This window comes from Eulemur rufifrons, chromosome 15 (assembly GCF_041146395.1).
Source record: "Eulemur rufifrons isolate Redbay chromosome 15, OSU_ERuf_1, whole genome shotgun sequence".
NCBI lineage: Eukaryota > Metazoa > Chordata > Mammalia > Primates > Lemuridae > Eulemur > Eulemur rufifrons.
Genome location: NC_090997.1, coordinates 61,234,716 through 61,251,460, shown reverse-complemented (window position 1 = coordinate 61,251,460; position 16,745 = coordinate 61,234,716). Strand labels below are relative to the sequence as shown.

Here is a 16,745-nt window from a genome sequence, read left to right as displayed (position 1 = left end):
ACATAACCATACTAGAACTTTATATCAAGGGAAATCATTGCTACATTTTTGGACAAAAAATATCTATTATGTGTCTCTGAAATTCATTAGGTTTTGGGCAGATGTGCTCAGAGGCAAGGTTTCCTCCTTTTATCATTGTCCTCAAATTTGTAAGGTTTGGAACTATACTGGTGATGTGAAGAGAGTGATTACTTTTGTCCTGTTACTTTTTTCAATTTTATTTTTTTACTTTTAATATGGTAGAAAAAATTATCTTCATTTAAATTAGTTTTTGTATCACTCCCAGTTTCTCCTCCTCTTAGCTCAATTCAAGACTTTATTTTGCATCGTCTTTTTTAAAGCAACCATTTAAAACAAAATCTGTATTTGTGACCTTTATCATTTTCACTAAATATGGAATTGTTTTTTTCAGGGACAAGATAATGCCTATCTCAAATATTGAAACTTTTACTGTTTAATGATTTGCTTGTCAGTTAAACCTCATAAATTTTCTTTATATTGATTTATTTAAGAAAATTTACTTTGTCTCTGAAGAAATATATTTTTATTTTTTATTGTTGTTTTTGAGACAGGGTCTTACTCTGTTGCCTGGGCTGGCATGTAGTAGCATCATCATAGCTCACTGCAACCTCCAACTCCTGGGCTCAATCGATCCTCCTGCCTCAGCCTCCTGAGTAGCTGAGACTACAGATGTGCACCACCATACCTGGTTAAGTTTTCTACTTTTTGTAGAGAGGGGGTCTTGCTATGTGGCTCAGGTTGGTCTTGAACTCCTGGCCTCAAGCGATCCTCCCACCTCAGCCTCCCAGAGTGCTAGGATTACAAAAGTGAGCCATCACACCCAGCCTTATTTTGTTTTTAACTTTATTGAGCTAATGACACCATATTTACTCCAGAGGCAGTTGCTTGTAAGTACCCACCAAAATTCAGCCCACTCTGGTATGTGAGGAATGGGATATTTATATAGTTTCAAAGTACTTCTTCACTAAACTTATTAATTATAAAGGGGAAAAGTATACCTTTGCTGTGGAGAAGCCTGGTAGACATTACCTTACTCAAATTGTCAAATTTAAAATCTGTCATGGAACAAACTGAAATTGAGGTTGAAAGGATACAACATCATTTCTGTGATCTTCCTGCCAAAGATGCGTAACCTAAATCTAATCATGAAGAAACATCAGACAAACCCACATTGAGAGAACTTCTGCAAAATAACTGACCTGTAATTTTCAAAATTGTCAAGGCTATGAAAGTCAAGGAATGACTAAGAAACTGTTCCAAATTAAAGGAAGCCAAAGAGACACGGCAACTAAATGCAATGTATAATTCTGAACTGGATCCTTTTGTTACAAAGGATATTATTGAAATAATTGGTGAAACTTGAATGTGGTCTGAGAATTAGATGGTGGTAATGTATTCCTGTTGATTTCCTGCTTTTGATGGTTGTATTGTGGTTATTAGAAGAATGTTCTTATTTGTAAGATATAACACCCTAAAATATTCCACGGCGAGAAGGTACCAAGTTGGCAACTGACTCCCAAGTGCTTTAGGAAAAGAAAAGTTCTTTGTTCTGTACTTACAACTTTTTTGTAAGTTTGAGATTGTTTTCCAGAAGGGAGGATGGGGAAAGCTGAAGGCTCTAGAGTCCTAATGCCTGGGTTCGAATCATGGCTCTATCACTTACTTAGTACTTCTTGTGTCTCAGTTTCCCCATCTATAAAATTAAGATAAAAACAGCACCTTACAAGTTTGTGTGAGGTTTAAGTGAGTTAATTTTTTTTAAAAGTGCTAAGAGTACTGTCTGCAATAAATATTAGCTATTATTTTATTTGGGTTTATTAGTTTTACCTTTCTAGGATAAAGTGGCCAAGGTTGGGTCCCTGGTGTATTCACAAGCAGTATTTAGAATCTTGGACTATTTATTATTTGTTTGTTGTGATAAAGTGACCTTTGTACTGATGGAAACATTTCAGTTTAGAAATATGAAGTAAACATTATGTTACAGGTTAACGCATCGAAATAAAGGTAGAGACCTGGCATAGTGGCTCATGCCTGTAATCCTAGCACTTTGGAGGCCAAGGCAAGAGCATCACTTGAGGCCAGCCTGGGCAACATAGTGAGACCACATCTTTATAAAAAATGTTTTAAAAGTTAAAAAAAGAGAAAGAAATGTAAATAATAGATTTTTGAAATTTGGGTATAGAATTTTAAAACTATTAACAATAGCTGTTTTATTTTAACTTGATATTCTAACAATTATTTAAAGGCTTTGCAGCCTGTACCAATAATAAATAAAACCTAGCCTGCTTGTTTTGCTCCTAAGTTCTATCTGTTCTTTCACATTGGAGTAATATCCATGGCTCAACATTATTGGTCCCTAGGAACCAAAGAATTTTAACAAATAACTAGTAATTAAGGTAGCAGTTTTAGAGTCAAATCATCCCAGTTTTGAATTCTGTCTTGCTTACTTTTGACATTGGACGAGAAACTAACCTGTCTCCAAGCCTCAGCCTTCTCACTGGTACAATGAAGATGACTGTAGTACCTACTTTATAGAGTTGCATGTATGTAAAGTGCATAGCCCATAATGTATACTGTAAAAATATTACCCGCCTCCCACCCCATTGCCCATCACCTTGCCCCAAAAAAGTCAGCCAAAGGCATAGGCAGATAGATGTCAAGAAGTTCCATTGCCTTTTTGTGTGTATGTGTGTGTGTGATATGTGTGTGTGTGTGAGAGTGTGTGAGAGGGGGTGGTGTGTGAGGAATCTATGACTTATCTTCTATTCACTCATTTCTAGTGAAATAAAGCCTATCATTTTCAGTTCGTGCCCAGCAGCTTTTCAGGAAGGAAAACTGTGGGGGAGAAATGGCATACTAATGAGGTGAAGCCTAATGGTAACCACAGCAGTTACATTTCCTAGTACTTTATAGCTATAGTGCTGTCCTTTACTGTTTTTTGCCTTTTAAAAATGGATTATTTTAATATTAATTAGGACAAAATGCAGCAATTAGGATGTGAACAAAAAGTCAGTTAAAACTTGTAAGTTGGCTGGGTGTAATGGCTCACACCTGTAATTCCTGTAATCCTAGCACTTTGGGAGGCCAAGGCTGGAGGATCGCTTGAGGCCAGGAGTTTGAGGTTGCTGTGACCTATGATGATGACACCACTGCCCTCCTGGGCAACAGAGCCAGATCCGGTCTCAAAAACACAAAACAAAATTCATAAATTATTAGATTTCAAATAAAAATTTTCCCTGTCTTATTTTAATATATTCCTGGAAATAAAAACATAGAATGGATATATTTAATAAATTATTTCTTTTAACTAAGTAACCCTTCAATGAACTATTTTTGTGGAGAAATTCACATTCTGCCGAATTTTAAGGAAAGGACCCAAGGTGTTCAGAAAAGAATGAGGAAAAATGTGATCTCCTCCTTCCCTAAAAGTTGTAATTTTAGTGAATTTTAGGGCTGTTGACTATTTTAGAGGATCAGCTGTCACAGAGCATCAGAAGAGCACAGACAGGTCTGTGTGCCACAAGCTGGGCCTGTGCAGGGCCTGATTTTAGGTGAAGACTCCTTGGCTGTGGGGTAGACCCTGGCTACTCTTTCAGCATGGGAGGTTTTGTTTTTGTTTAGTTTAGTTTTGATTTTTAACCTGGACAGCACTTTCCCTGTACTGCAGACTTTTCTTAGCCTCTATGTGAATGGGGGCTGCTCAAGGCTCCCACGGCCCAGTGTTTAATGAGTCGCCAATCCTCTGGCCCTGTCCTGCCTGGGAGCCTTGCTGAACGTGGCTGTAGTGGGGAGCCGCGCCCCTCTGCTGGTCCAGCTCTCAGTACGCCAGACCTGCGATCAAGAGAAGTGACAAGGAGGTGTTTGGGAGAAATAAACTTTAAAACTTTTAACACTTCTTACCTATATGATACTTTTTTAAGCCCCAATTCTAATCCATCATTCCTTTTTACTCTCTGTGTTTTCATTCTGCTGCGATCATTAGCTCTCTAGTTTGGGTGACTATGGGCTTTGGAGACAGATGCTTGAACTGAACCCAGGTCTCTCACTTATTTACTTTATAAACAATAGGCAGGTTGCATTATTAATTCATTAAACAAGTATTTATTAAATGTCTTAGTGTGTCAGGCACCATTCTAAGCACTGAATATACAACTGTAGACAAGTAAATATGCTGTAACATAATTATATTCTAGTCAAGGAAGACAAATAATCAAAATAATTGATATACCAATATGTAGTATATCAGATGATAATAGATATGGAAAAAAACAAACTATCGCTGTGAGCCTCGGTATACTGATCAACAAAATGGGGATAACTACCACTGCACAGAATGGCTGTCAGTTTAGATGAGATGGCACATGTGACAGCTTGGGGACACCATAGTGAATGAGACAGTCTGCCCCACGTAGTTTACTGGCAATTTGGTAAATGAGAGATTTCTTCCCACACTCACTTGACCTGCCAGGATAGAACAAATGTTATTGCTCTCTGAGGTTTAAATTGGCTAGAATAACCTGCATGTAACTTATTCTAAGTATGTTTCTCTTCATTCAGTAGATGCCATTCTGTTCATTAAGTGCCATGTAAATGAAACTTTAAAATATCAAATCATGGCCGGGTGCAGTGGCTCAAACCTGTAATCCTAGCACTCTGGGAGGCCAAGGTGGGGGGATCACTTGAAGTCAGGGTTTGAGACCAGCCTGAGTAAGACCCTGTCTATACTAAAAATAGAAAAAATCAGCCCTGGGCGTGGTGGCGCACACCTGTAGTCTCAGCTACTTGGGAAGCTGAGGCAGGAGGATCACTTTAGCCCAGGAGTTGGAGGTTGCAGTGAGCTACTGTGGCACCACTGCTTTCTAGCTAGGGTGACAGAGCAAGACTCTGTCTCAAAACAAACAAGCAAACAAAAACAAATCATATTTTTCTATTGACACACGTAATTTGAGAGACACTGCTATCAGTAATCCTTCTCCCTTACTACCTCTGTTGGTGGCCATTTAAAATATCTATAGGGTCTTAATGTTAATTGGGTGGGAACATTTGTGATTATGAGAGCTAATGGGTTTGAACTTAGGCAGCCAATCCTGGGATCTTTTCTCCGGTGGAAATTCTTTCCGTGGAAGATGAACACATGCAATCTGTATCCTGCCAGCACTCCATCCCTTCCAGTTACCTAATGTCTTGCTCTCCTGTACCCGAATTCAGTGTCGATTCTGGAAAAATAAATGAGATTTTCCTAAAAATTTTGAACTTCTAAACCATCATGTTGCAATACTATAATTTTACATCTTGATTATTTTTCCATTCATTTTTTAAAACTCATTTTTCCTGCCAAAATCTATGATGTGTTTCACTTTGCTATTCTCTCCCCCTCCCCCCAATTTGCCCTTGAGGTATTATCTGTTTCTCTATAAAAGTAATTCATCATTTCCCCCCAACTTCCTGATTTTTACTGGCTTCTTCCATCTGCTATTATATCTTTTACATTTGGCTTTAGCCTCTTCATAATATGTTATGTAAATACCAGCTGAATGGCCTTCTACCTTTTTGTCTTTTTCAACTTGTTCAAATAGAAATGTTCTAAATTTTGCACAATTGAACCGCGTTCATTAGGTATTAGAACTGATACCGCAAGCACTAAATATTCATTACTTACATTGACACATTTTTTTGATAAAAACATGCCTACTTACTGGCAGAGTAAAACCATAAAAAATTATAGAAGATTAATCTGAGAGCAGTTCTCTTGCATTTGAGTGGCAGAGTCTATTGAAGTCAGGACTGCAAGTTGAGAAAAGCACTAAGGACTAAGGGAACACTTACGTTCAGTTGATTTATTCTCTGCACAGAAGGACCGTGGTAGTGGGAGGTGTAATTCACAGCACATTAGCTCTTAGCCAGTGTCACTGCTTGTGTGGTGGTGTGAGTCTTGTGTGGTGTAATGATGCCTGTGTTCCAACACTCAATTTTTCTACCCTCTTGCTTAGACACTAAATTGATTTTTTTAAATGTGAACAAAAGGGGTCTGTGTGTAAAAATTATTTTATAACACCATTTTAAGAGTTTTCAGTGTGACCAAAATATTATTTTTTTAAATGGCCTCATTTTATTCTATTAGTATTTTTCAATAAATCTTCAATGATCATTTCAGTGGGGAAATCTTTGTTGTTGTTTTTCTGGTGGCATGTTTAATTCCAGGGTGGCCAGCCACATCTTGCTGCAAACGTGATCAATTATGACGTTATTTTATAGTTCTTTTTTATTTCAATTATATTTCAATATACTACGGGTGTTAAGTAGCCATTTCCAAAAAGCCCCTGGCTTGGTTTCCTCTCTGTTCAACAATGCCTACACCCTACCCCCATTCTACTTTCTCTCCTCTCTTCCTTCCTTTTTTTTCTAGGCACCTGTCTTCTGCCACATGCCCATCAAACCTAATTGCAGCTTCGAGAGGGCTTTGATGAGGCAGTTCCTTGGCCGGGCCGGCCCCCGGGGATTTAATGCCGGTGGATGTGCATGTGGGCCTCGAGCCATGTCAATGGCTGCTGCAGCTCCCGGATTCGAAAGGCTGGTCACCTCAGGCCCTAAAGTTGTTTCAAGTCTAGGACATTTTAGTCTCAGGATAGATAAGGCAGTAATAATACAATTTGGGTCATTTTGTCAATGGAAATTAACCTCCAGTTCTTCTGCTAATTTTATGTAAAAATCTGTGACATGCAGACTATTTTTAGTCTCTCTCAAATTATAGTACTTTAAAAAACAATTTTCATGAGTGTTAATTTTTTTACAACTGAGAAATATTAGTGTCATGGAATTGCTACTTGTGTATGTGTGTGTATTTAACGTCATTTCTGTGATACCGTTTAAACTTTGGCCCCGTGTCTAAATCTTAGAAAAATTAAAGGTGAAGTATAAGAACCCAAAAGACACCCAACATAGGGCTCTGACGTTCATTAAATGTGTGTTAAATTTTTTTCTTCAAATGAGAAACACAACTATAATGTAGTAGGTCATTTGTTGTCTTAAAATTCTGTTGTTTAAAATATAGTGTTTTCTTCTCCAGACTTAAAAAGAGAGCTTATGGAACTTAGAAAATAAATCATCCATAATCAAGATATCCATTGATTAACAGTGTTATCATTTGGTAGTATTTTCTTCCTATCTTGTTTTTTTCATTTTCAAAATATAATTCTAAACACACATAAAAATGAAAGAACATTTTGTGTATAGAACACCTATATAATGACAACAGATTTAGTATGTTAACCTTTTGCCATATTCATTTCTAGTTTTTGTCCTTGGCCTTGTTTATATGTATGTATATGTGCATATTTTCAAACATAATTGAGATCAAATTATATAGACAGTTTTGTATTCTATCCTTTCATTTAATATTTTTAGTGTTTTCCCATGTCATTAAATTTTTTAATGCTTTGTCACAACACTGAATTTGTGCTAGTATGTGAACAGATTTTCTGTTTTTAAAAAATAGTGATTCTATTCCTGTTTAATTAATTTTACATTGTATTTCCAGTTCTTTTAATTTACTGTATCACATACTGTGACTTAAAACACTATTGTTTAAAAACTACAGTTACAGCTCATTACTGGGTTATAAAAATCAATTTAGCAGGTTGCAGTCAGCATAAAAAAAGAATAGAAAAGATCAGAGTATTCCTATGGTTCTTTGGCAGAAACTGTGCATATTGTAGTCAATCCTTTTGTTTCAGTTGTCTGTATGTAATTTGAAAAAAAAAATTTAACTAGGAGTCACAGTAATAAGCATTATTAGGAATCTTCTCAATCAACCTGCCTCATGTATGTTAGAATTTGACACCCGTCTTTTATGCTTACGTTTTTCTGGATAGATTTATTGGGATTGGATATAGGGAAAGTGGGGGAATAAAATAGTAAAGCACACTCTCTACCTAGTCTAGGTTTTAGCACTGGAGGGAGTTCCTTACCCTCAGGGTGATTCTTTCCCACTCAGTTTTACTTTCGATTGCTTTGAGTAATCAAGGGTGATGGTCCCTTGTACGTGTAAATTGTTTCCTTAATATTTGATTATAAATTTATCAAAAATTGGAATTTAGATCACTGGAATTAGTTAGAATCTTGAATTCTTAAGCACAAATCTCAAAAGTTTTCCTCCATGCCCCAGATCTGCCAATCCACCTCAACTCTCCATCTGGAAGTACCCCCTATTTTCTGTTCAAAGTGAGGGCAGCTTTCTCTCACGAGCACTGGTGCCACAGTGAATTCAGTCAGTTCTCCTAACTGAGGAAACAAAGCACATAAATACTTTAACTTACGAAATTCTCTCTAAAACTTAAGGAATAGGTCCTTCAATAAGGCACACTTTTTATATATAGTAATTTTTTTCAATGTAGCATCAAAATAGCAAATCTGAGCATGTTTTCTAGAATGTGTTGGGGCTTTTCTTGTGTGTGGCTGTCCCTTTTAAAGAAATTACGATTTAGGAAGAGGGACTTAATACTTGAGAGCTGAATGCATATGGCAAATGGATAGCAGAAGGAGAGATGAGGAGGGCTGGGATAGTAAGAAGTCTGTTTGGGGAGATGCGTAAGCTGGAGAGTCTGCTGCCCCACTCCGTGAGCTAGTCGTTCTCTCGTCTTTCATTTTTTTTTTTTTTTTCTTTGAGACCTATTCTGTGTCACTTACTCTGCTGGGTACAGGCCATCCAAAGATGACTAAGCCTGAGTACTTTCAAGGGTCTCACAGCCTTGTGAAGGAGTCCTATGAACAAATAATTAAACAGCTTGGCCACAAAGCATAAGCAAGCCCGACCTTGGGAGTCTAAATTATGTTTAAATGTTGTACTTCTGTTATTAGTTGACTAGTGTGACTGGTAATTGTTTAACTTTTCTGAGCCTTCTTGCTAATTTCCCTCATTTGTAAAGAGATATTACTAGTTACCTTGCATAGTTTTTGTGAGAATTAGAGCATATGCATGTAGAACAGCAGATGCCTGGCATTAGAGCATGTTATAGTTGTTGCTGTCTATGTCATTGCTGTTATCATTTTTATTATTCAGTGTGTTAAGTGCCAAACTAAAGGTTTATGATAAATGCCATAAAATCCCATGGAGGAGGCAACTACTGGCCCTAGTTTCTGTGCATCCCACCATTGTAGTTCTTTGCCTCCATTGTGCACATACACTTCTTCATCAGTGTCTGCGAAGAACCCTTTTATTTGTTTGTAGACATGATACATTCCTTCATGTTGGTTACTCATCCTTCTTAGTCCCCTAAGCATAAGAATTCTCCAAGATTCCTTTTCCCTTCCTTTCCCGTCCCTTCCTTTCTTCTCCCCTCCCTTCCTTCTTTTCTCTTCTCTTTCCCCTCAAAAGCTCATCCATCAATTGCTACTGCTTCAGCCATTATTCCTATAAAGATGCTTCCCAACTCTGTATCTATAGCATTTCCAGCTGCCTGCTGGGTGTCTCCATCTGGAAGTTCTTCTTGCATTCAAAGTTAACATGTCCAAAACTGAACTCATTAATTCCCCATTAGCTCTCCTTCTTCTTTCCAATCCCCACTAATGGTAGCATCATTACCTCCAGCAAACAGGTTGAAATCTTAAATTCATCCCTTACCTTTCCTTTGCTTCCTGATCCCTCCCTAATGTCTCCCTCATCCAGTCAGTTGGCCGGACTAGCCTATTCCACCTCCATACTGCTGCTATCCCTCAGCTTTTCTTCTCTATCACTATTGTCACTACCCTAATTTAGGCCCTCATTATCTCCCCGCTGGACTACTGGAAGAGGCTCCTCCTAACTAATCTTCCTTTTCCTTCCGCTGTACCCAACACAGCTACTGCCAGATTAACAGTATTAGGCCCAGAGTAACAGTTTTAGTCTTTAGCTCTAATCACATTACTCACTTGCTAACAAACCATCCATGCCTCCAGACTGCCTGCAAAATAAAGTCCAGACTCTAAACCTGACTTTCGTGGCCCTTCACTCTTTAGGCTGTCTGTTTTTCTGGCTTTGTTCACTTTCACACGTTGCCCAAATGGATAGCCCCAGCTCCTGAACCTGCTCCCCATTCTTCTACCTTCTTATCACTGCTTATCCTGTTTCTTTCTCTAAAATACCCTTCCTTCCATTCCAATAATCCTATTCCCATCCCCTCTCCTGCTTCAATTCTCTATTCAGGGGAATTTGACCAACTTTCAGGCTCAATCTGAATGCTATCTCTATTGTAAGGGGCACTTCTAGCAAGAAGCAATTTTCTTTCTTCCGCTATGTACTGATAGCTATTTGTTATTCTGCTGTCTTCATTATCTGTTCCTTGTATTATTCAATTTAGCCATATTTTGAACCTACTATTATGGTTCTTTTCTTACAGCTCTTATTTCTTTGTCTATTCTTCATACTTGGTACATGTGTGTTGAATTTGAATTTGAGAAGATATATGGAAAATTGCCATAGCGGTGATTTAAGGATTTGGGATACTTATAGGATTGGGTTAAGGAGGATAAATTAGTTAATAGTTGTGGAAAGATATGATGATGCAGTGAGAACAGTAGTCAGCCATCTAAAGCACGGTGTAAGAAGAGTACAGAGATGGCTTGCCCAATAAGGATTGCCCAACTCAATCCTTATTTCCATGAAATTATCTAGCTATTAGAATACTAGTGTTATTAGTGTGTACTATTCATCTCTTGTAGATCTAGAGCAGAATTTTAAAGGAGACCAAGATTCCCCCTCAAATGTGACTTACAGACTTTTCAGAATAATGTCAATTATTTGAAATTAGTGATATCTCTATATTGGCTATTTTTCCAGGACTACATAGTATGCAACATTTATATAAACTGAATCAAAATATATTTTAGGTATGGTGTATAGTTTGTCCACCAAGCTACCCCCATATTTTTCATGAACTACTGCAAAAGCCTTCTAACTGGACTCTTCATAGCCACTTGGTTTCCTCCTCTCTCTCCTTCCAAGTTGTTTTCCCATACTCGTGATAGAAGACTTTTTTGTTTTGTTTTTTAAAATATCTGATTATGTCACTGGCTGTTCAATAAAATGCTGCAGTGCCTTCACATTGCTATTGGATAAAGAGCAAACCTCTTATGGCCAGTTCTTCCTGGGTGGCCTGGTCCCTGTCTGCCCCCAGTCTCATTTCATGGCTTCCTACAGCGCTCTCAGCCTTGCATGTGCTCATTCTTGTGCTGCGAACACTCCCCGTACCTGTTCTCTTCCCACACCCCTCTTTTACATCTGTCCTTCCTTTGGATATCAGCTCAGTCTTCACTTTCTCAAGGAAGCCTCTGTCTTCCTGGGGAAGTTAGTTCCCCTGTCCTGGCACTGTCGCTCTTTTTCCTTTGTAGCATTTATTACCATTGTGGTTTTATATTTACTTGTGATTCTTTTGTTATTACTAGTCTCTTTCGTTAGACCATAAGTTCTGCAAGTTCCATCCCTACAACAGTGCCTGATGTGTGGAAGATGTTTAGTCTATATTGGTTGAATGAATGAATGAATGAATGATGAAGTTTTTATTTATATTAGCTGAAAGAAAACAATTCTGTAGAACTTTAGTGATAAAGATTTTAAGATACTAAATATTCCTCTCATTTAGGACACTTGGATGACAACATATTGTGGAGTAGTAGATAATAAAATATAGTAAAGTGAGATCATATGGAATCACAGAGTAAGAAAAAACCCCTCAGATGTCACATATTCCAGGCTTCTGTCTAATGTTTTGTGTCCGAAGCTGTGCAGCTTCCTAAACACCTCTAGTAATAAAGGGCTCTGCATTATTAGCGGCCGTTCCATTTTTTCGTTTCTTCATGTTGAGCCAAAATTGGCCTGCCATAGCTTCTCTCCATTAGTGTCAGTCTCTGCAGTAATACTTACTATTAATATTATCTCTGTAAGCTTAGAATCTTAGGGATTTTCTCCCCCTACCTGAGGAATAAAATTTATTATTCTCTTTTGGTTGTGAGCTAATTTTTTAGTCTATCTCAGTACTTTTTTAAAAAGATGTTAATGAAATGAATTTAAAGAAATAAGTGTTTTAGAAACAGTTATTTAATTTACTCAAGCTCTTAGTCTGTCCTCCAGGTTAACTACTGTCTTATGTGAAAATTACGGGTCAGAAGGTGTGCTTTTCTGAATACTCTCTTAATTTTTGTCAACTAGTTCATTACAGTTCCTTTTCCTGACCTTTTCAGTAGTGCATTCTGAAAGGGGCAAGTGTTTCAATGATAACAGTGATTGGGGAGTGGGAAGAATTCCTTAATTATTGTTATTTGGGGAGGTAGAAAAGCAACATTTATAGGAGATTATATATGCTAGTAGAGTAGGGAAGACTTTTTGAGAGCTAGAAGGGGAAAGGGAGTAGGAGAAAGAAAATATAGGAGTTGAGAAAAAAATAGATTGCAAAATAGTAGCAAGGATTGAGAATGTAATTTACTGATTACTTGATCACCTATTCCACAGTATTGTATACTTTACCCATGTTGTCTCTTCCATACAATGACTATAGAAAGTAGACATTGTTACTCTCATTTTATAGAAAAGTGACAGCCTCTTAGTCATACTGCTAGTGAATGACAGAAGTATTTTTCAGACCTAGGCTTGTCTGGTTCTAAAGCCAATGGTTCTAATTTGACATAGCATATAGTTTTGCATATGATATGAAGCAGACGGAGAGTCACTATATAGCATAACGGTTAAGAGTGTATGTAGACTCTAGAGCCTGTTGGCATGGGCTCAAATCCTGGCTCTGGCAAGGCCCTATCACCTACCAGCTATGGAACCTTGGATAAGTTGCTTGATCTTTCTGTGTGCCTCATTCTCCTCATCTGTAAAATCAGGCTAATTGTGGTACCTTCCTCTTAGAGTTGTAAATAATTTAGTTAATATATAGTAAAAGAACTCCTAACATAAAGAAAGCAATATATAGAGGACAATATAAGTGTTTGCTGCTGCTGTTATTAGTAATAGTAGCATGTGTGTGTGTACCCTGTGAAAGTTCCCATCTCTGAGAAGTTTGAGGAAGATGTCAAAACTGCTGTCAGAGCTGTTTCATCAGTGTGACTCGGTCTGATTTGTCTCAAGGTTCACCTCTTAGAGTACTTACCCTGTGTCCTCATATCCTTCATCCCTTACCAGGCCCAGCCCCGAAAACACACACACACACACCATCACCTTCCTCTTTTCCCTTTCTAGAATTAAAGCCAATTCAGATCTTCTCTTTTATTGTAAAAGAAAGGAAGAATAAAGATTCACTGCAACTAATACATAAATAAAGATCTAGTAGCCTAAGTTAAAAGTTGCAATTCAAAGTGAAAAATTTAAAACAAGCTCTTATTTTACATTTTCTTTTTCCAAAATAGGGTGCTTCCCAGCCTCCCTGCAATTCAGCTCCATAGGATTTAAGCAGATTGTTACATGGTAATAAAGAGTTTGGGGGCATTTCTGATCATTATTTGCTTCTGTTGTGAAGTAACTTTATTACTTTAACTTCCTTTCCCTAAGAAATTAGAACTTTTAAAAAAAATCACTAACTCTTCTAACTTGCTGATGATCACTTACTTGGTTAAGGAGAAAATATGAGCAGAGAAAGAGCTATAGCTGTTACTTTGCAGAGAACCTAAAGATTTGTCTTACTTTGAAACCAGTGAAGGGTAAGAAAGGGCCCTTTTAAAAATTTGTTTGGAGGCTTGAGGGGCAAAGATTTTTCTTAAGTAATAGACTAATTATTTTTGGCTGTGTTAACGTTATTAGCTTTAATTGATTCTTTGTTCAGAACTCACCAAGGAAGTCTTAATAATTCAATGAAGTATTATAATACTAATTTTTAATGTTTTTACCATATTCAAGAACTGTATTTGTATATTATTTGTGCTCTATGTGCTTAATATAATCTATTTGATTAGTGCTCATTATCATTGTTCTGAATATTAATTTATTATAATATATTGCCCATAGTTTTCTTTTTCTTCTTCTTTTTTTTTTTAATGGTGCCATTTAGTTCTTGTATGACAACCATTTACAATACTTTAAAAAGAAAAATGTAGTCCTAGAAAGTATTCCTAGCCTCAGGTGTAGCAGAAGTTATAAAAGTTCAATCCTCATAGCAAAAAAAAAAAAAAAATATATATATATATATACACACACACACACACACACACACACACTCCATTCTAAGTTAAAGACCTACTATAGGTGGAAAACCTAAGGCCACATATGGCCCTCTAGGTCCTTAAGTGCAGCCTTTTAACTGAATACAAATTTTACAGAGAAAATCCTTTTATTAAAAGGGGTGCAGCAGAGAAAGATGACATTTTTCTTTCCTCCTTTGGTGCTTGAAAAAGAACAATCTTGAAATCAAAAGGCCACAGGTTCCCTACCCCTTACTCCTTTCATTCTGTGAGCTACGTCTCTACCTGTGAAGACAAATCATTTTTTTTACCACTCCCGCTTACCACCATCATCTCCAAACAGTAACACTTCATCTAAGCCAAACTATTTATATTTCAGTTGCTATCCACTACCACAACGCAGTTGAAAACTATGGGTTCTTCTTGTCATCAGAGCAAATGATTCACATTGTGAGGTGGGATGTAGACAGCAGGAAAACCCAGAAGGAGGAGGGGGCCACATCATCAAGTCTCACAATTTTAGGTTGTCACCCATTCTGGGATGGGGATCCTGCAGCCTCAAGTCCACATGTGGCCCTCCAAATCCCCAAGGGTGGCCCCTCAACCAAATCCAAATCCTGTAATCCTTTAGGATTATAATACTTCATTGAATTATTAAGACTGACTTGGTGAGTTCTGAACAAAGAATCAATTAAAGCTAATAAAGTTAACACAGCCTTTAGGATTTGTTGTGCCCTAAAGGATTTGTTCTGTAAGATTTGGATTCGGTCAAAAGGCCGTACTCGAGGATCCAGAGGGCCACATGTGGCCCCAAGGGCGCAGGTTGCCCACCCATACTGGGGTGGGCATATTTTTAGTAATTTTCTAACTTGATCTGACAGATCCTGTGAGGGTATATTAATCTTCTTCCTTCTTTACTTGTTGGCAGAGAACTTGTAACTGACAGCCGGCATAACCTGCAGTTGAGGGGCTTGGTGGTGCTGCTCATTTCTAAAGCAGCTGGGCCCAGCAGCATGAACGCTTCGTGTCAGAACTATGATATGGTCAGTGGGATCTACTCATGGTAAGAAGAGATTAGTCTTTTAGAAATTAGACATTGCTCTCTAAATTGTGTTTTCTTTTACTAGACGGTGGTCAGTGGAAATGATTGTTTAGCTCTTTGTCATCCTCTGATTCAAAGATAGATTAAAACATATTATAAGGTTAAAAATGGATTTCTATTCCTAATAAGTCAGATAGTCTTGGCCAGCTCTGTGCATAACTGTAGTAAATTTCTCCACACATTTGTATCAAATACTTTCATTTCTGCCTTGGGCATTTAAAATTTTCTATTCATCACTTCCCCCTCCTGCTATTATGGTATCATTGTGTCTCTTTAGAGACCTCTATGTCACTTAGTTCAGGATTTATGATTTTTAAACCTACTCAAAATGATACCTAGTTCTATAAAGATTGATACTACTACCATTTTAGGAGACGGAATCGACTTTTTTACTGGTTACTGGAATAAGAAAATTTTATATCTTACATATTTAGATTAAAAAATAAATTTATAAGTATGTATTACTCATTTTTTGCTACATATAAAATTAACTTAAAATTTTCAGTTTTGTTTAGAAAAATCACTGCATATATTTTTAGTAACAGTATGTCAGCAATAATTTTATTTAATCCTAGCAGTATGCTTGGCACTGTATTAAATGTCTATATAGAAGTAATAACCTGCAGGTGGACTTTGGCATGTGAAATTAAAACAACCCTAAAAACATAGGTGACAAGGAAATTGTTTTCACAAAAAGAATCATTTCTAGAAACTTTGACTTGCAGCTAATTGACCTTGTTGATTTACTTTAAAAATCAATCTACATCTTTGATTTTTTAAAATTCTTAGCAGTCTTACCCATCATTTTTTTCTTCCATAATATTTAGAGATGACTGTTGCTTGCCAGCTATGAAGTCCAGTGATCATTCCTCACTAACAAGTAAAGTGAACTGTTGTGGCTACACATGCCCACTCCTCCAGCCAATGTAATTTTTTTTGTAGACCTTTTACCATTTATCCATACAGGAATCTTCCCTATAAGGGATATCCTGGGATCATTTTCAGTACCTACTCACTCTGAAATAATTTTTGTTTGTTTAGTGCTTTTAGGTTACTAATCATTTTTATGACAGTCATCCACCCCATTTGAGCTTTATAATAATGCAATAGGTAAGAGTTGTTATACTTATTTTACTCTTAAGAAAACTGATTCAAAAATCTGAGACTGTTCCAAGTGATACAGCTGGCACATGGGGAAAGTTGAAGCTCTAGCTGTAGTTCTCCTCTTCTCTCCAAATCTCATGTGTTTTTTATTTTTCCCTGATTTCATTCCACCCTTCTAGTCTGTTTCAAAGAATATATTTCAGTTGTAGATTAGAGTAGCCATTAATTTAGTATGTGAAAAAAGGTCTTCTTATAAGTATGTCTTAAAAAACTTTTAAATGGAAAGCTACTTGGCAAATCTTTAATACATGTACATCCTTCCCCCAAACCTGTTTTAATTTAGAGCTCCAAAGTTTACCTTATAAATTTT

The 16,745-nt window shown here is 37.0% G+C and overlaps 1 protein-coding gene across 3 annotated transcripts in view; it reads left to right on the top strand.

The window, feature by feature from the left end:
- The window catches only part of PDSS2 (decaprenyl diphosphate synthase subunit 2), a 224,411-nt gene that overhangs the window by 68,296 nt on the left and 139,370 nt on the right, over positions 1-16,745 (top strand). For 2 of the 3 annotated variants that reach the window (XM_069487797.1, XM_069487796.1), the window contains exon 2: positions 15,098-15,232. The exons of the other annotated variant lie outside the window; for it this stretch is intronic. In XM_069487797.1, coding sequence (XP_069343898.1) covers positions 15,098-15,232 — 135 coding nt within the window. The remainder of the gene's footprint in view (positions 1-15,097; positions 15,233-16,745) is intronic. 3 annotated transcript variants of the gene reach the window in all.